This window comes from Limulus polyphemus, unplaced genomic scaffold (genome assembly GCF_000517525.1).
Source record: "Limulus polyphemus unplaced genomic scaffold, Limulus_polyphemus-2.1.2 Scaffold595, whole genome shotgun sequence".
Lineage (NCBI taxonomy): Eukaryota > Metazoa > Arthropoda > Merostomata > Xiphosura > Limulidae > Limulus > Limulus polyphemus.
The window spans coordinates 402,098-421,517 of NW_013666205.1; the positions used below are offsets into that span (position 1 = coordinate 402,098).

Here is a 19,420-nt window from a genome sequence, read left to right on the forward strand (position 1 = left end):
TTTAAAAAAATATCATAATAATATAGGTGGTACAAATTAAAAAAAGTAATTATTAAGTAGAGCACCTTTATGCATAAATGAATCATGAAAAAAAAAGTAAAAGATATAAAAATGATGTTGAGAAATTGCAAGTTAAAAATAAATAAAAACTTTCAAAGTTGAACATGTCCATTTAACATTTCTGTTGTGTTTTAGCTATTAAGATGTATGGTTCACTTTGTTTGTTGGCTTTCGTTCAATTTGAATGTCTCGGGGCAATCAGAATTGCAGTTTTCATTTTTCCTTTTTCTAACTGCAAGATCTGTTTTGTCCTAAATACACAGAAATTAGAAATAGGTTAGTTGTAGTGAAACATTATTTACAAATTTTGTTATATTTATGTAAAAAGGGTTACAGGCTAACGTCAGTTGTTCACATATATTTTTAATACAGCCAGATATTTCTATAATTACTGTAATAATATCAGTTGTTCACATATGTTTTTAATACAGCCAGATATTTCTATAATTACTGTAATAATATCAGTTTTTCACATATATTTTTAATACAGCCATATATTTCTATAATTACTTACATGTAATAATATCAGTTTTTCACATATATTTTTAATACAGCCATATATTTCTATAATTAATTACATGTAATAATATCAGTTGTTCACATATATTTTTAATACAGCCAGATATTTCTATAATTACTGTAATAATATCAGTTGTTCACATGTTTTTAATACAGCCAGATATTTCTATAATTACTGTAATAATATCAGTTGTTCACATATGTTTTTAATACAGCCAGATATTTCTATAATTACTTACATGTAATAATATCAGTTGTTCACATATGTTTTTAATACAGTCATATATTTCTATAATTACTGTAATAATATCAGTTGTTCACATATGTTTTTCATACAGTCATATATTTCTATAATTAATTACATGTAATATCAGTTGTTCACATATATTTTTAATACAGCCATATATTTCTATAATTACTTGCATGTAATAATATCAGTTGTTCAGACACATTTTTAATACAGCCAGATATTTCTATAATTACTTGCATGTAATAATATCAGTTGTTCAGACACATTTTTAATACAGCCAGATATTTCTATAATTACTGTAATAATATCAGTTGTTCACATATGTTTTTAATACAGCCAGATATTTCTATAATTACAGTAATAATATCAGTAATAACATCTAATACTTTGCAAGTATGTGATTAAAAAGCTATTTTTTTTCCTTGCAGTAAATTAGTAGGAAAAGGTGGAATAATTTAAGTAATCCAACAAATCAATTGTCATTAGATCACAGCTTCATAACATTGTATATGAGTTGTCAGAAAATACAGAGCAATAAGACTTGTTACTGTGATTAGGTGTGATTCACGTTTAGTGTAGAGAACTCACTAATGAATTTAAAGAGATTAGAAACCTCATACAATTAGATAGAAATATATAGAATTGATCAAATAAGACTTTGTGAGAATATTTCCAGTATCCTTTATTTATTATGTAATTATGTGTAATGGCTAAAAGTAAATTTTATCAAGAAATCTTAAAAAAAAAAAAGATATTTTTTTGTTTTGTTTTTTAATCTAATAAATTAAATATTATATACAAGTAGTTAATGTGATATAAAACTTAACACTGTTAGTTACTATATAACATAGCATAAAGTTATGTGGGCAGGAAAGATACTTCGAACAATTAGCTATACTGTTATAGGTAAGTTACTGTAATTTCATAAAACATTTGCCATTGAAAAGAGTTAAGGGTTTTTATTTTAGTTTACTCTTATATATATATTTGATAGCCTAAGCCCCACAAACAATAAAAATATTTATTACCTTACAGGAACCCTCCTCGTCTTCAACAAAAGCTAGTTGGAATTTCTTGCTTCTGTAATATTTTCTTTTTTTCAGCACATATAGTACAATAATGTCACCTATCACTGTAGCCTGCAAAGATTTATCATAACAAATGACACGATCAGAGTAAGGAATTAGTATGTAATTTAAATTAAATAAATACTTGCATGCACCACACACACGTTTATACAACACGAAAGGTCATGTAATGATCCTCCACAAATATTGACGAATATCTCCATTTTTTTTTTAATGAAGCTTTATCTTGAAATCCGTCAACTACTGTTAAGTAACTTGTGACTACAATACATTATTATTGCATTTCAAACACCTATGATAGGACTACCACGTGTAAACCAAAATAATTAATGGACTTATTAACACCATAGTTTTTTCACCTATTAGGTTAACACAGTTCAGATAGCCCATTGTGTAGCTTTGTGCTTAACAACAGACAAGTTCTTTGTTAGTTTACACATACATCAGAGAATATAATAAAAGTATATTAAGAATAATGAGCAAATAATGTTAAGAGCAACATTTAGAAACAGTTACATAAACATTCTGGGGCACAAGCAGAAGAAAATCCCTTTAATTTTTTGCTACGAGCTATAATAATGTTTTTTTCTTAAAAGTATCTAAAGCATGTTTAAAACAATAACTAATTCTGCATATCTTTTTGTTATTGGGCTTTAAAAATTGCTATATGTTGTTGTTGTTTGTTATTAAGCACAAAGCTACACAAAGGGCTATCTGCGCTCTGCCCACCACAAGTATCATAACCCGGTTTTTAGCGGTATAAGTCCGCAGACATACCGCTCTGCCACTGGGGGGGCTGCTATATGTTGAATCTAAAAAAATATGAATTTAGTGGGGATCATAACTTCAAAGAAAAATATAATGTTTTGTCCAAGTGCTAGATATGGAAATAGAACACAAGTTCAGAGGCTGGATGAGTGAAACTGTCAGCAGTATAGTTTGTCTATTGTGAAAATATAAAAGAAAGAACAGAACATGAACTATGATCTGTTTAATAATGTATATAGTAATTATTACTATTACAACATTATGGTGATTTGTGTTCAGAGGTTAATGTAATTAATCAAAACATGAAAATTTTTATTATTTCTCAAATTTTTTACCTTTACGTGTTATAAAAATTGAGGTTAGATATATAATTGATACTTGAAACTGTTGGTACTTGGTGAAACTCCATAATTACAGAATTGAGGTAAAAACAAAGACAACTGTACATTTCACAGAATCTTCATTTACTAATGATCATGGTTTCACCAGTAAAGGCATCATCAGGTACAGGTTATATATTTTTTTCTAACTTAGTTCCAGAAAAGTAACCTTCCTTTTGCTGACTATATGACCAAATTCCTTAATTTTATGTTCTCATACAACCACAAAGTTCCCTTGTTATTTTATAAATACAAAACAGGATTTAATACTGTTGTAAGTAATAAGAACAAATAATGGAGTTTTTAAATAGTGAAACAATCTCATGACAGCTGTGCTTGTGAGCTCAGCATTGTTGCTCGTGGTGTATGCAAAGCAAAATATATGAAGGTTCTCAAATATTGCCAGGTATGACACTGTAAGTCAAATTTTAGCTCAAATCCAAATGTCTGAAAATGAAAATCTGTTTTTTATTTGTTTATTTTTTTTTGTTATTGCAAATCGCAATATATTATGGTAAATTTCTGTCCATTCAAAATCACAGTGGTACATGAAAAGTAACTTAAATTTAATGAAATTACACTTTAAAACAAATTTAAGTATGAATTCACTGACAGTTTAGTAGTCTCATTACATTGCATTAAGTATCTGCTCACAAGACCGTTTTTGTTTTGTATGTTAAACTTTATAGATGTGATAGCTTTTCAGATATTGTCCTGAATGTCATGCTACTATGTTTCTAACCAGATTTTTATTTTGTTAAATATTAAATCACAGGCTGATTCAGTTTCTAATTGGCTCTTGTGTAGGCTGTATCACTACTCATAAAACAATGAAGCTCATGTTGTTATTGTTATTGATAAAATTAAACTTATCATTTATTTTGTTTGCATTAATTACCAATAGCATCTTTCAAAGATATATCAAACAATCTGTCACAACAAAACGAATTAAAATAATAAATAAAAATTGGAGATTAATATTTAAACTGACTAATTAAAAAAACATTTAGAGCATAATCCAAAGAGCACAGTAAATCATGCATCATATACTTGCTTAGTAAAATATATTTTACAGCACTTAACTAAGAATATTGAGCTTTAGGACTACTTAATAAGCAAATATGAAAGAATTGAAATTAATTTTTCTCTAACACTGACTTACCACAGCCAAAAGCCCCAGACCAGACCCAATGTTAATTAGTAAGGGTACAAAATTGAATTTTCCTCCTTTGCCATGTACAATCACAACGTACTTGATACCGTACACTTTGTAGAGAGACCTGGTGTTGTCACTGAAGTAATTGGCAAACCTATTGAACATAAACAGACATGTTGGATGAAAAAATACTGAAATAAACAATGGATATATATATATATATATATATGCTTATAAGAGATAGCGTTATTCTTAGGATAACTGACAGCACTATATGCTACAAGAAAAAAAAATTAAAAACAAAAACTGTGTTATGTTCCTTATTTTATTGTGTTATATTTCAACCTTAGGTTCACAACAGACATACAACTAGAAATAAAATGTACCTGAAATTCCAGCCTTTAGCAAGCTTAGCCTTTGGATCATCTAACCTTCTAAAGGAATATTTTGGAATGCAGTAATTTTCATCATAATCGAAATTACAATCCCATTCTATAATAATGGCAATTACTCCACCCTAAACACACATCAAAAGAAAATTCATAAGTTTTTCTTTTACCCTAATGTAAATTACATGTGTATATACAAGAAATAGAAGCAATGGAAATATACTTATAAAAAGGAAACAATGAAATAGTTAAAGGTAACGTTAGTTAATTTAAGTTTGTAACGTATTACTTACTTTCGTAGCCATAGCATCATAATCTTCCCCAGCTTCTGCAACAATTTCTCCAAGAACAAATATTGGACAAGCAGGGTTTGTTCTCGGATGGTAGTGACACCCTCGGAGGTAAGTTTTATTGCTGGTGTCAAGAATATTCCTCCTGAAAAACATACGAGAGTACCTACACTTAATAATTAATTCTTGCATATATTTTCAAGTTCATTGCAGTTATATTCAGATTATCACATTTTTATATTTGGAAATGTTGAATTATAAAAAAAGAAAACTTCAATTTTGGAAACATTTTCACTTTTAAGAAATGCTACTTTTTTTTTCCCCGAGTTTTGCAATTAAAAAATAAAAGATTTATAAGTTTATTTAAGTTTATGTATTTCTTTGAGTAAAAAAAAATTTGTTTCAAGCACTTCAGTTTAGAATTTTTAAAATCATTATTAAACCAAATTCCATTAAACAGGCAAGAAGACAACCAGCACCTGGGGAAATATTTTTTAAAGGAAAACTAAATTAATGTACGCTTCCTGGATGAACAAGAAGCTAGGTAGTTCAATTGGTAAGGAAATATGTGTCTCCAGAAAAATTACATGTTATTTAAAATTATGTATATGCAGGTGTCAAATATTTTAACAATGGATAAACAGGGTATCAAGGCTCCCACAGTGACGATAAGGAAGTCTCCAAAATTTAAAAAGAAGGCATCGTTTTTCTTAAATTTAGGATGAAAAAGAAAAACAGCATACATGGATGGATGTATGATGTGATGGGCATTAAATTCCACCAGAGCAGTGATAGGAAGAAAGAGGTGACTTATTCTCCCCTAAACTTGACCCATACATATAGATAACCCAGTTTACATTAAAAACTGGATTAACCTATTGAAGACTTAAAGGAACCAATGATTGAAACAAAAAACAAATGAAAACTATTGTGCACAGAAATTATACTAAACCAACGTACTTATAAGGTTGGAGATTCATGTTCTAAAACAGTGTTTTTCAACCATTGGTCTGGTACAACTGCCTTACCGGTTTGTGGGATTTCATAAAAACAAACAAACAAAAACAGAGAGAATATTCATATGTAAACCATAATGATATTTCATTGCACTTGCATTTGAGTGGACTGCAACGGTGTAGGGAGACAGTATCAAAAAGGTTGAGAAATGTTGTCTTAGAGGAATAGTGGAGTAAGAATCTCATTCAAGTCCACTTGAAAAAATGAATATGTTCCCCAGACTAAGCAGACTTAAGTGTCCAGTAGTGAACCATTAAAAACTTTACCTTCAACCAAGCATCTTTTCACATGACTGAAGTGAATGCTTAATGTATAAGCAAAGAGAACCTGGAAGTGGATTAAATGGCAAGATAGTTCAAAATTAAAGAAAATATCTTCCCAAGGATAAAATGAGCAACTGTGTCAAGGTACATGTAGGTTTTCATATCATGTGAATAAATGATCTGTGTACATAGATGAATACACTATGTGAAGCCGTATGTTTAAATAACTTATAATCAAGTACATCAGAAGACACAGGAGAAAGATATATAAGCTCCATAAACAGTAATAACAGGCTATAATTCATTTACTGTCATACGATTTGACAAATTCACAACTGGATGTAAGGACTTATGAAGGTAACAATGGAGAAGAATTTGGACAAAGAAGAGACACTTTCAAAATGCCTACACGAGATCAAAGTAAGACTGCTGATGAACACATAATGCCCAAAAGTTGATTAAGACATCAGATATAACAAAAATTATCATGCTGTATAAAAGATAGTTCATACAGATTCAGTAGAGTAGGACAGTAAAAGAAGTCTGAGAATATAGAGCTTTAAAATCCAACAAAACTACTGCATAACAACAAACAAAAACAATAATATGAGATAAAGGACATGACATAAACTGCTATCGAAGTGAAGAATGACTTGAAAAGTATGTGAGTACATGTGGATTCTTAGATTGAGAGAAGTTTCATCTCAAGATCAATGGAGTAGAAAAGGCCTAGTTCAACATCAATCTAAGTATTTAGTTTCCTGACCTTCCAATGGTTTGTTATCATATTTCAGTAATAAATTATAGCAACAGGTACATTAAAATCAATTCATTAAGTCTAATAACAGCATGGAATGACCCAGAATTTTTGATTCAGCACTTTAAAAGAATCCATTTTACTTAATCATGTATGATAATTCAAAGCAGTTCTAACCATTTTCAACATCTGAACTCTTTTTGCCTCTTAAATCGAGCATTCTCCAAGATTTCAAAAAACCCTTTAGTAACATCAGAAAGACTATTTATAAAAGTAAAAAATTAAAAATGTTAGTTGGCTTCTTAACTTATTGAATCACTTACTGGCTTGCATTTCTGGCTTTAAGCAAGAGGTAGGATACTAAGACAAACATATACCGATATATTCCGCAATCATAAGTTACTGCTACATTATTTATTCCATATGCTTGCTAAAATACTACATAAATATTAAGAAAAGTATTGGTCAAAATTATATTAACATACATCCACATGACTATGACAACAAATTGTATTTTCATAACAGAACGTGCAGACAAGTAAATTATCATGTAATTAAATGCCTTAGAATTGTGGATAACGTTATAAAACATAGTGCAATGTAAGCAAAGGTTTTTTCGGGTAAAACTTCTATCTCTTCTAAAACTGTTATAAACTCTGTAAGAGCTTAACATTTATAAACCAAGCATGAAAAACTGTATAAGACATGGTGCTATTAAACACGTTTCACACTTTCAGCGGAGATAGGGTCAACATTAGTAATGTTTCAGTTTAGCCAAAATGGAAGACACGGAGTTCTTTCTTCATTCTTTTTTTTTTTTCAACAGCCTTTGATTCTTGTGACCCTACTTAACTGCAATAAAATTTGGAGATGGGGGTACCAATCTTCAGCACACATTTTACTTGTGGGTGTACGAATTTTGCATTCCTGTCTCTGACCTGGCTGTTTAGCTCGTTGTGGGCATAATATCACCCTGACTGATTCACTCTCCACACTTCATAACTACCTCATACTTATAATCTAGTTTGGATCATGCTATAACACTTGGTTAACATTATAACTGCTGTCCTTTAAAAATATCTTTGACTTCTATATAAACAATATAAATCTATAGGCCAGGTGAGAACAACTGCTGAGAAAAAAAAAAATTGCACAAAGGTTGTTTTTCTGTTACTAGCAAATTAAAGATTGTATAAACACATACCTTCTGATATTAAACTTGGGAAACTCTACAAAGTTCTTGATCAACACAGTAAAATTCTTTGAAGCAGAAAGTAAGGCCTTGTTTTTTCTGGACAATAAAATGTAGACTTTAAATAATTATCACAAAATATTTTAAAGTCCATTTAAAAGAATATTCATGATTGTATATTCTAGCTTTTAACTGAAGACTAAAAACTCCATTAAAACTTAAACCAAATTTACAAAACCTTTGGAAAATATATGGAGAACAAAATCAAACAATGTTGAATGCAAACGTTTATTGGAATGGTGTGTTGAAATTCTATGAATGTGCGTATGTCCTGAAATCCAGTTTATAAGAGCATATTGTAAGAGAATATCATAATAATAAAAAAGTAGTAATCATTTACACACTTTATATATATAAAAATCAATTTATAAATTTCACTTGTTTAATATCATTCTGAAATACATGTATACATCAGTTTTATATTATGTCAACATAAGTAGTGACCACAAAACCTTCACCAATGGTTTCAAAATTTTATTAATCTTTTTCATACGCATCAACTTCTCTCTATCCTACTGTATCATTATAATGTATTTTCTCACTTCTATCATTTAAAAGGTGAAAATAATATGAAGTCCGGTACATGTAACAATGACAAATTAGTTTATTTACTATTCCATTATGTTAAATTTACTCTTGAGAATATTGTAAGTAAAGTCTTTAATGGGCAAAGTTTTTTTTATAAAGCTTGTTGACAATATTAGTCCTGTGTTTTACTTAAACAGATTAGACTTTAATACAGAGGATTATTTCAACCATCTAAAAACTTCTGAAGATTAAATTAAGCCACTGGTAAATGAGCAACATTAACTTGTTTCCTATAATCACCTTGTCTTGTTAGTTATCTTCTTTTTTCTTTGCTTCACAATATTCTTTTAGCTCACTATTGTTTTTTCTCTTACATTTTAACCTCTATTTTGAAGCTGTCTTTATGAACAGGAGTAACCACTGAATTGGACAGTTGTCTGTTTTTCTTGGAATGTTATTGAACTTCAACGTTTATTTCTTAGTAAAAGTTACCAAAAAGATTTTTTAAGCTCACCATCTAATAAATATTTTATGTAGGAGATTATGGTTCAATGATATTATGTTCAATTACCTCAACTTATGTTTAATGTAACAATGATCGTTACAAGCTAAACTGATAAAAATTAATGTTAAAACTATTTTAAATTTAACAAACAAGGCTCCAACGACTATTCATGTATACAAAATAATAAAATAATTCTAAAATGTTAGTGTTAAACTTGCATAATCTTACATAAGGGGGTTCAAATCTTGCTCCACTGGGCACCATGCATATATTTCACAAACATTGGTCTTTGAATTAATATCTGAGGTAACACAAGCTCCAGTCATCATACCTAAATGAGATCAATAAACTTATGAAGACATTTTAATACAGCTAAGATGAATCAATGCTTTCTGATTATTATAAAATTTTGTTGGGGATCTTTTTTGTAACATTACAAGCTTTTATTTAAATCAGTATACCTTGTAACGTATGGACAATCCAGCTACTGGTTAATATGAGTTTTCATCATAATTGGTTACCAATAACTTCTATTCAAAGCAATCTAACTACATAGACCAGAACTAAAAAATAACTTGATAAATAATGTAACTAATTTTAGAAAACGTTTGATTGCAAAATAAATTGCAATGATGCAAATAATGTACACTATAATTGTGTTTTACTTTAATGGAGCTTTGCTAATATTGCTTACAGAATCACTAGAGACCAGATAAAGCTAGAATGAGTGTTTATATTTTCTGTAAACTTTATTCATTACAAGACTATTGTTACGTAATTTTAAAGTTTACACAGCATGAAATGAACACATGAAGCAAAGTTACTAGTGGGAAAAATTTACTGAAAATATTCAAAAATTACATCTTAAGCAAAATATCATTGTTAATTTCTTTTCAGTTCATTAGTTACACTTAATTTTTGAATTGAAGTACAGCTAAGGCTATATTAATTACAATATATTATTAAAAATATAAGAAAGGTCTAGTGTTTCAAACGATATAATTGTTAAATTTCACATGCAGATTGCACCATTAATATTGCTTGGGAATATTGGTGCATGTACGTTATACTGTTAAAAATAATGCAGCATACAACAACCTTCTTTGTATGTACAAATAGCTTTGTTTCAAATGCTCAAAGTAGTTATTCTTAATTTTTAGAAGCGATATGTAGCTAGGAAATCTTGGAAGAAGGCTAATTTTTAGCTTGTTGAAAGTAGATTAAATTCTTGCAAGTTTAATAATTAATAATATGTTTAAACAATTGATTAGCTAGAAACACTAAGATTAATAAGACAATATGGCTAACTTGTGTGTAATTTATGGACTACAATAGAGGGATAGCTGATCCCTGTGAAAGACAATATCAATCTATATTTTTTTTATTTAGTGAGAAACTTACTGAAATGAATAATTAATTCAAAAATATAATAAAAGCAACTTTCCTATTGTTAAAGTTGCTGTTATTGTATTTTTGAATTAATATATATTTTTGTAGAATTTGTCATTTGTGTAGGCCAAGTACATGCTTAATAATGTAGTATATACATTTATGTTTCACCAGTTTAATCTTCTCCTGCATTTCATCAGTAACAGTGATATCTCAAAAACCGTTTTTATGTGCTGTTTATTACACAATTTTAGTGGTAAAAACCAATAGAATTTTGTGATATTCAAAAATGCACCACAAAAAAACTACTCAGAACAAGAAAATATACATTAGTGGTAAATTACCATAGAAATATTGACTAGCTTTCTTTTTTTGAAATTGTCTTGACAATGCCATTGGAATAATAAAACATGTTCCTGCTCTCTAGGAATTATAGATAAAATACTTTTATATTTTTAATTAAAGATTAATATGAAATATTCTGAAATTGTTTGAAAGCGAACGGGTACCTCTCCAATTGCAAAGCAGGTTTCTGACATATGTAAAGGGTTGAGTGTGCTATATTAAAATGATTTTCAATATGCAAACCAACAATTCAAGTGACAATCACAGCTGACATAAAGTTTTGTTGAAACCTATTTATCAGAACTACATTTTGACACGTTTTTGTGTTTCATAAGTAGTGTGCCATTGCAAATCAATCACTTTTGGGAAGGGCTTGTAACAATCCTTTTCAACATAAAATTCATACACTCAGATCATAAAGACATGTTCAGGTCAGGAATTTAGATTTTTTACCAATACAGGGATATCTCTTGTACTTAATGGAAATCGAAAACAAAATGTTGTAACGTATTCTATCATTGAGCAGGGTCTTTCAAAATCTTTGGGGAAAATAATGCAAAATCCAATCCATATAACGATAACAACTGTTGTTCTTCCTAAACATTTGCTACAGGCTACTATCACTTGTACACAGTTGTAGGCCTAAGTTCCCAAATAATGCTTTCACTTTCAACAGAAATTTACTTGTTATTGTACTACATCTAATGTACAAATAAACCTACTTGTTCAATTTCAGGGTTAATTATATGAGTAATTGAATATATATGATAACTATCACTGACCTGAATACTTCACTAACTTCTCAATAATTGAACAAACTGATATTTGATCAATGCTTCATTGGTTCACATATTTATAATATATTCTTGTTTCTGGACATTTTGCAAAGTCTCTCAATCATTAACATTCACAAACATTTTAGGTATTTTAGGACTACTTTTATAAACTTCCTAAATTTAGTGTCATCATCATGTTAGTATTTTCCTTTAGCAAACAATTAATTTAAAACATTGAAAATATAGCTTGCAACAAAATGATTATGAATTAACTTCAGGCACCAGGGCCATCTAGAAAGAACCTGCAAGAAATCATACCCCAGGCATGGTAAGAAAGTGTGGCATCTTATAACAGGTGAAAATTCATGAAGTTCAGTGGAAAAAGCCATTGATGTGTCCCAGGCAACAGTATGCAATATAATCAAGAAGGATCTCCATCTGAAACTGAGACCATCAGAGTATGGGTTCATCAAGATAAGACTTCCAATCATACCTCACATTCAACCACTGCATGCCTTAAGCAGCTGAAGGATTTGTGTTTATATATACCTGCTAAATACACTCTGATTTTCCAAAGAAAAAACATAACAGAGAAACTGATATCAAGTTATGCACTTTACTGAAGCAGACTGAAAGATAAGGAGGAAAAACAATCAGTCAAGAAATGAACATACAACTGGTAAAAAACAACAAAGGCTTGGCTGTGGTGGAGGAAGAATCTTGACGTTCAGAATTCTAAACAAATACAGGAAAGTACAAATCATTTTCATTGTGAACTTTTTCAAAAGAAGCCACATCTGAAGCAAGGAGCTCCAGTCATTATTCCCATAGTACAGAAAACCTTTAATAAAGTCAGGCATCAGAATCACTTTAGTTAAAACATAAAAATAATATTAAAAAGCTTGAATGGCAACATAAAATACAGGTTATGTAGGAGTGTAGAAAAAGAAAACTAATTGAGAAGATTTTGCAAAGTACCATTTAAAAAACAAATGATAAGCTCAAACAACATTGAAAAAGAAAAGTCTACCAAGTTGTAATCTAGGAACTTGTCAACATAGGAGCCAGAGAAAATGGACATAACATAGACTACTGTCAACGTCTAAATGATATGAAGAATATGTGTTATACAGTAGAATTACCTGTGCCTGTGAGCATCTAGCATATTGGAGGAAGGGATGTTTTGATCTGTGAATAATTACTTAGGAACAAGAGTTTTCTGAAGACACACGTTAAAATGAAGAAATCAGTGAAGTGCAGGTCTACAGTGCATCAGTCAGCCAAAGTATCCAGTTATTGTCCAATCAAAAATAACTTATTATACACCTACTCAAAATATTTTTTCTACTTAATCTTGCTTTGTCCACACAATTGAAGATTATAAGCTTTCTTGAAACTTATCTCCTTTATCTCAATAAATTGTCATTATAAAATTAAGGTGTAATAGATTAAGTAACAAGTATCACCCCACTGTTTTGATTATACAGTTTTTCTCTACTCCTAATTCGTTACTTTCTCTCAGATTATTACTACTCAAGGTACTAATGTATAAACTGTACTACATTCTGTTGTGAAGAACTTTATTGTAGATGCTCAAATAAAATGTTCATAAAATTATTCAATCAAATGTGTAGGAAAATATTCTAACATACATTGTACAAAAACTTTTTTTTAGGAGCTAGTACGTAAGTTTCTCTAGGCTTACTGTTTTTGCATTGTTAATAAATATGTCATGTGGATGGTACATTGTTAAGGAAAACTTAACAGTTATAATTTTTAAGAAGTTAATGAAATACATCTGATTTTTATTACAACTTGATACATTTTTCGATGCAAGTTGTTTTACCACTGGTATTTGACATTGAAGAACAGTATTATTGCAAGTGCAGTTCTAGTATTATGTCAATAAAAAAATCCAATGAAGTTCACCATTTCCCAGTAGAGTAGGTGTACCAGCTTGACAGGTATTATTATTTGGATCACACACGGCTCCGGGTATTTCTGGATCCTAACCAACATATAATTTGAATTAAATAGCCTAGAATGGAATCAATTATAAAAATGGCAAGTAAATAATAAAAGTTTTGAAATATTTAGTTTCTGTTAAACTATACTAAAATAGCCTTAATTGATATATACAGGGAAAAAATGCTGTATAGTGATTTGATAGTGTTTTTACTTCTCCATTAGTTTAAAAAGCATAAACTAGCTAGAATCAGTCAATATATAGCATTTCTATGGATCATAATTACAGGTTTTTCTAAATGGTTATTTAAATACATACATTAATTTATTTTATAACTATGTTAAATTACAATTTTAATAAAACTACTAACTAAGTCAAATTTAATCAGGGTATATCAAAATTTTATATTTGAAAAGAAAATGCTAATTGCAAATATGACACTAATTCATATTCAGAAAAAAAAGTAAATTAGTAAACTCTATTCAACTTTATGAATGCTATTCATAGTTAGATTGTTCTTTACCTCAGGACAGGTGGACTGTGTCTGGTTTGATGTAATAACAATATTGGTAGTAACAAAAAAAGAACCACTTTCCTAAAACAACAGAAAGATATTTCATAATTTTTTGCACCTAACACAATAAATTTGGAAAGCATATTTAAACACTTTTTGTCTATCTTTTATATTCCACTATTTTATTCATACTTGAATTTTGAGTTCCTCTTAAAGACAAAATACTTAAAATAAAACAATCAGACATCAATTCTTATGGCTATGTCATTTTAAAACTTTATACATCACAGTATTTGACAGATGTTACACTACTTTCAATGCTTAGTCTTCAAATGTGTAACAAATTATTTTAAATAATAATATGTTCAATAAAATCAAGTAAAAATATTAATAGTTAAACATTCAACAACTGGCCTTGATACCAAAGCTACTTAAGCAAAAACTGTGTAAGGAAGAAACATATTGGTGTAAATAAATTCCATTTGTAAGCAACCAAGCAACATTTTCATGTAATAATTTATTTAATAGAAAAATCTGGCTTGTACAGAACAGTTACGAGCTCATTTCGGCAATGAGGTGTAAATGGAATGAGGATGTTTAGAAAAACTAGACACTTCGAGAATTTTATTTCCTTCTCTATTTGATTTATTTTGTATTTGATATTAATTTATTCTATGATTTATCCTTCAAACTTAATTTTAAGTCTTTTATTTACAAAAAAAAACAACGAATTTGGAAAATACAAATTCATACTATTCCAATGTCAGTTATTTCTTTCAAGAACTTAACTTACAGTAGCTGATGAGGACAAATAACATATTCTCTGGCCCAATCAGAAGTTGTAAAAAAAAATAGTCTCGTACTGAGTTTGTGGCTTTTACAGTAAGGAAGAATATTTTTTAAAACAGGTATAATGTTTGAATAACTGGTGCAATCATTCTCAAGTACCAACTTCAGTTTTATATTTTTATTTTATTTGTGTTGATATTCTTACAAGACTAGATTGCCAGTAATAACTGATGTGATAACAGCACAAACTATGGATCATGGAGACCCACCATGGTACCATTAACAACGTGACAGTGTGGATAGGCATGGTGCCAGAATAAACCAGTTACCAGTCTGAACCATTAGGGCAACAGCAAAATAAGTCATCGATATGAATTAATATAGTACTAGCAAAAATTCATTTCCTACTTTGAACCAGTATAGAATTAGCAAAAGCAGTTATTAGTGTGGTATTAATAAAAATAGCTACCAGTCTGAACCAATACAGTACTTTCAAAAACAGCTACCAACTAGAGTGATTGATCATTACAGAACTTACCGAAGGTGGGACAACATAGTCTGCAACATCCCAAATTCTTCTGTAGTCTTCAATGTTCCTTAAATGTGGATTAAACTCCTTGGTGGAAAAGTTAGTGTAAGCTGCCCCCTTGACCTTAGTGGTGGTGGAACTTTCAATAGAACTGAAGGTTTGATAACCCTTCATGTAGATAATGGCAACACTAAAAGAATATTATTCAATGCATGATTTTATATATTCACTGATTTAGTATTTCTGTTACTAGCAGTAAGTTACAAAATATAGTGCACAAAATGTATAACATCATGAGCATACTGTTTTTAATTATCTTGTAAAAATTAAGGAATAGTTTTTCAAATATCAATTGAAATATGTGTGTGTTTGAGTATTTCTGTCACTGAGTGAACTACATAATGAACATTAATGTACGTAATAAAAAAAATGATGTGGAGTACAACAGAGTATGTATAATACATTACACATATATAAAGATATAGCAGAAAAACATCAGCTTATTCAAGGCTGTGCAATAACAATTAACAATAGGGTCAAGATATACCATATGATTCTGCTAACTTCCAATGTTCGTACATTTGGTTGCTAAACCAACAAATTTCCGTGAATATAGGTAAGGATAAATTAAGGTAGAAGCAAGAAAAATCATATTTAAAGTTTTCCAAATAGATTATTTTTTGAAATCATAAAGCGTGTAGTTCAATATAATTTTTAAGTTACATATACAAAATATTATGTATAAAATTACAACAAAAGATTTAGAGTAAAACGTAGCTTTTTTTGCATTTTCAAGATATTATTACAACATAACTAAATTTTAAACATTTGTCACAACAATGTTAACACAAAGTCAATTATTATCAGTTTAATCATGCAAACGTATACAAGTATATCACATACGTATGAGATGGGCAAATTATGGTTACCAACATCTGCAAATATTCTGATTTTCTTTTTAATTTAGATAACTCAACTTTATTTTTACTAAACACAAGCATCGATACTGACAGGTCCAACAGGAATAATAAAACAAATACTTATTGTAAAAATTTATTTTGGCATTAAGGATCATATGTCTATCAAACTGTGGCTACCATTTTTCTTCCTCAGTGGAACTCCAGTGAACCATTTTATTGGAAAACTTTTATTGGTCAACTTCCATAAGAGCCCAGAATAAATTATAAGACAGCCAGAGAATGAATCAGATCATTTTAGTAAAAAAAAAGTTAGTTGACAATCATACCATAAATGTTTCATTAAATGTTGTATAAAATTTCAATCAGAATTTTTTGAGAGAGGAGTATGTACTGCCCTAGCTTCCATGAAAGCTAAGTCTGGCTCTTATTGTAGCAACAAACTTCAATTAAAAATAACAAAGCTTCATTTTAACGTTTTAAACTGTAGCTTACTTCTTGAAATAGCTCAAATGTAATGACCTAGTTAAATTTTATTTTTGTTAGTTATATGTTGTTTTTGTGGTATATTCAGGTAAACTCAGTTAATTAATCTTCGAGCTATCATATAGGTCTGCTTAATAACCAGGGATTCGGTCAAGATCAAGAACAAATGAAAATCTCTAACTAACTGAGTTGTGATATTAAATGGAATAATGAAACTGGAAACAAAGTGAAATGTAAAATGAACAATATTTTTAATAACAATAAATACAAACACATTGTATATACTGTATTTTCCTTAAACAGGAATGTCACTTTTACTGGGTTCTCTCAGCTGGCTCTCCTTTAAGATCTTGTTTTCTGCACATTGTGCAAGGTCATTGGCAGCAGTGCCCTTCAATGGTCATTCAGGTAATATCTAGAGGATATGGCCTTACCTGTGTTGTAAATGACCAGTCATGTGGGTAGTGCTAGTCATTTTGGGTAAATGTGACGTTTTTTGGAAATTCCTGCCCGTTGTATTTAGACAGTCTGGTGGAGGAAATATCTTCCCAGGCAGAACAAGTATTGTCCACTTGAGAATAACAAAGAAACAAAGGCAGTCAGAAAGAAATCAGCTTAACAGCCGTCTTGAGTTCTGTGAAACCTACACATACACAGAACAAAAAATAAATACTATAATGATACACTTAGAGGAAGATAGAAACACGTGATATTATCATACATCACAACTTAACATTGTAGCTAACTGGTATTTATGACTTTACACTAACATGGTATGGTTATTCAATTATCTGCATGGTGTAAGCTAGCATTAAATAAAATGTTCATTTAAGCCAAATTGAAGGAGAAACATTATTTTAATCAACTATGTACTGGCACAAAATCAGGTCATTAAATCATTTTTACATTTAACAATGAAGTGCAAATTGTCATAATAGGAAACGTTTCCCTTATATTTTTTTTTTCAATTTGAATTTTTTTCTAGGTTCAGAGGTTTTTGAACTGCTTATGCTATAGATATAAACATTTTTTTGTTTGTTTTTCAAGCGAGTAAAATTCCCTTTTGTTATCCACTTTGACATTCCAATCAGAATACCAGAAATACTAATGGCTTGAATCCTCAAGAGGCAGAACTCCATTCCTGACAGTTCCAACCCAATTTAACTCCTGTAAGTGCATATAAATTATGGACGGTCAAAAGCTTGAGCAATGTGAGATTTGTATTTTGTAGTCATGTTGAAATCGTATTGTTATTATCATGCCATTACAAGTTTTGAGAGGTTGCCTTTGACATCACTTTCTATTAATTGTTTACATCAGTGAAATAGCTATGGTTGAGCCTGTTTAAATTTCTCAATATGGCAAATACTGAAGACATTATAAATTATCATACACTACAAAAACAACGTGACTTCAGAATGAGTTGAAAGATAAGTGTGGATCAAACTTGAAGTCTAAGAAACAGCGCCTGCCTATGATGAAAATTGCTGTTACAAAAGATTTACTCCATAGATGTTAGACAAGCTCTAATACTAGATATTCGTCTGATATACAGTTAATGTCAAAAGTTGATTTAAAGGAGTAGTGATATCAGACATATCATATGTTTTCTACATGCTTAATTGATATAAAATGTTTCGTTTATTTTGTGTGTATGTACGTAGTTTTTGCATAAACTGGTGGTCCAGAAAGTCGTTGAGAATGCCTTGATCTAGTTGCTTTGGTTTTTGTTCTCTGTAGCAAATAATGTCTATTCTGCCCAGGAAGATATTATAGTAACATATAGCATCTGGATTGAATGTCTTTTGCTGGCCAAGTCGATACTGTATAAGTCTAACAGCCAACCACTACTGTGAGAGAACAAAGGTCACGAAGTGAGCTTTTCCATTTGGACAAAAAAAAAACGAGTTTACCTGTTAAGTTCACGCACACTTTTCTAGGTTTCATACTTGCATGTCATCGTATTTTAGTTTGTTTTTTTTCGCGGAATACAACTTAACTTTGCGTAAAATTATCTGTCGAACTTCTTGTTACTCTATGGAACCTACCCCATAACTCGAAGAAAAATCAGCTTCCGGGAATCTTCCCCATGAGATAGCGCACGATATCGCTAATGAATCACTATGGGTACTTAACAGCTAGGGCGAATAGAATTTAACTTTATGTTCAACGTTCCGTGTTACAACCACACGCATCTGGATGTATAAACATTTTGAAAAACTTTATGAAGAGAGTATGAGACACGTAGTATACATGCCATATTAATTAACGAAGTTGCACTGATGACTGAATTATCAGTTGTTTATACTTACTTGTCTCATGGACCAACGAGTAATCTAATCCACAGTTTTAAACAATGAATTTCAAAAACAGCGAGAGTCCCTACGAACCCCATCATGGCACCAGTAGTTCTACGTTTAAGCAGTACTATGTAATATTTCACTAGATTCGGCCATATTATTATTAGGTACATTGGCTTAATCATAT

At 29.9% G+C, this 19,420-nt stretch overlaps 1 protein-coding gene across 6 annotated transcripts in view; it reads right to left on the reverse strand.

Annotated features, from left to right (window-relative positions):
• Nucleotides 1-19,420, reverse strand: part of LOC106459345 (P2X purinoceptor 4-like) — a 28,616-nt gene continuing 9,196 nt past the window's right edge. For 2 of the 6 annotated variants that reach the window (XM_013918965.2, XM_022385822.1), the window contains exons 2-11: nt 15,540-15,720; nt 14,222-14,293; nt 13,662-13,740; nt 9,451-9,553; nt 8,142-8,228; nt 4,904-5,045; nt 4,608-4,738; nt 4,228-4,375; nt 1,858-1,968; nt 1-311 (exon numbers count right to left, since the gene is read on the reverse strand). In XM_013918965.2, the coding sequence (XP_013774419.1) occupies nt 213-311; nt 1,858-1,968; nt 4,228-4,375; nt 4,608-4,738; nt 4,904-5,045; nt 8,142-8,228; nt 9,451-9,553; nt 13,662-13,740; nt 14,222-14,293; nt 15,540-15,720 (1,153 nt within the window). In that variant the 3' untranslated portion in view covers nt 1-212. The other 4 variants (XM_022385821.1, XM_022385820.1, XM_022385823.1 and 1 more) reach the window with 4 other exon arrangements.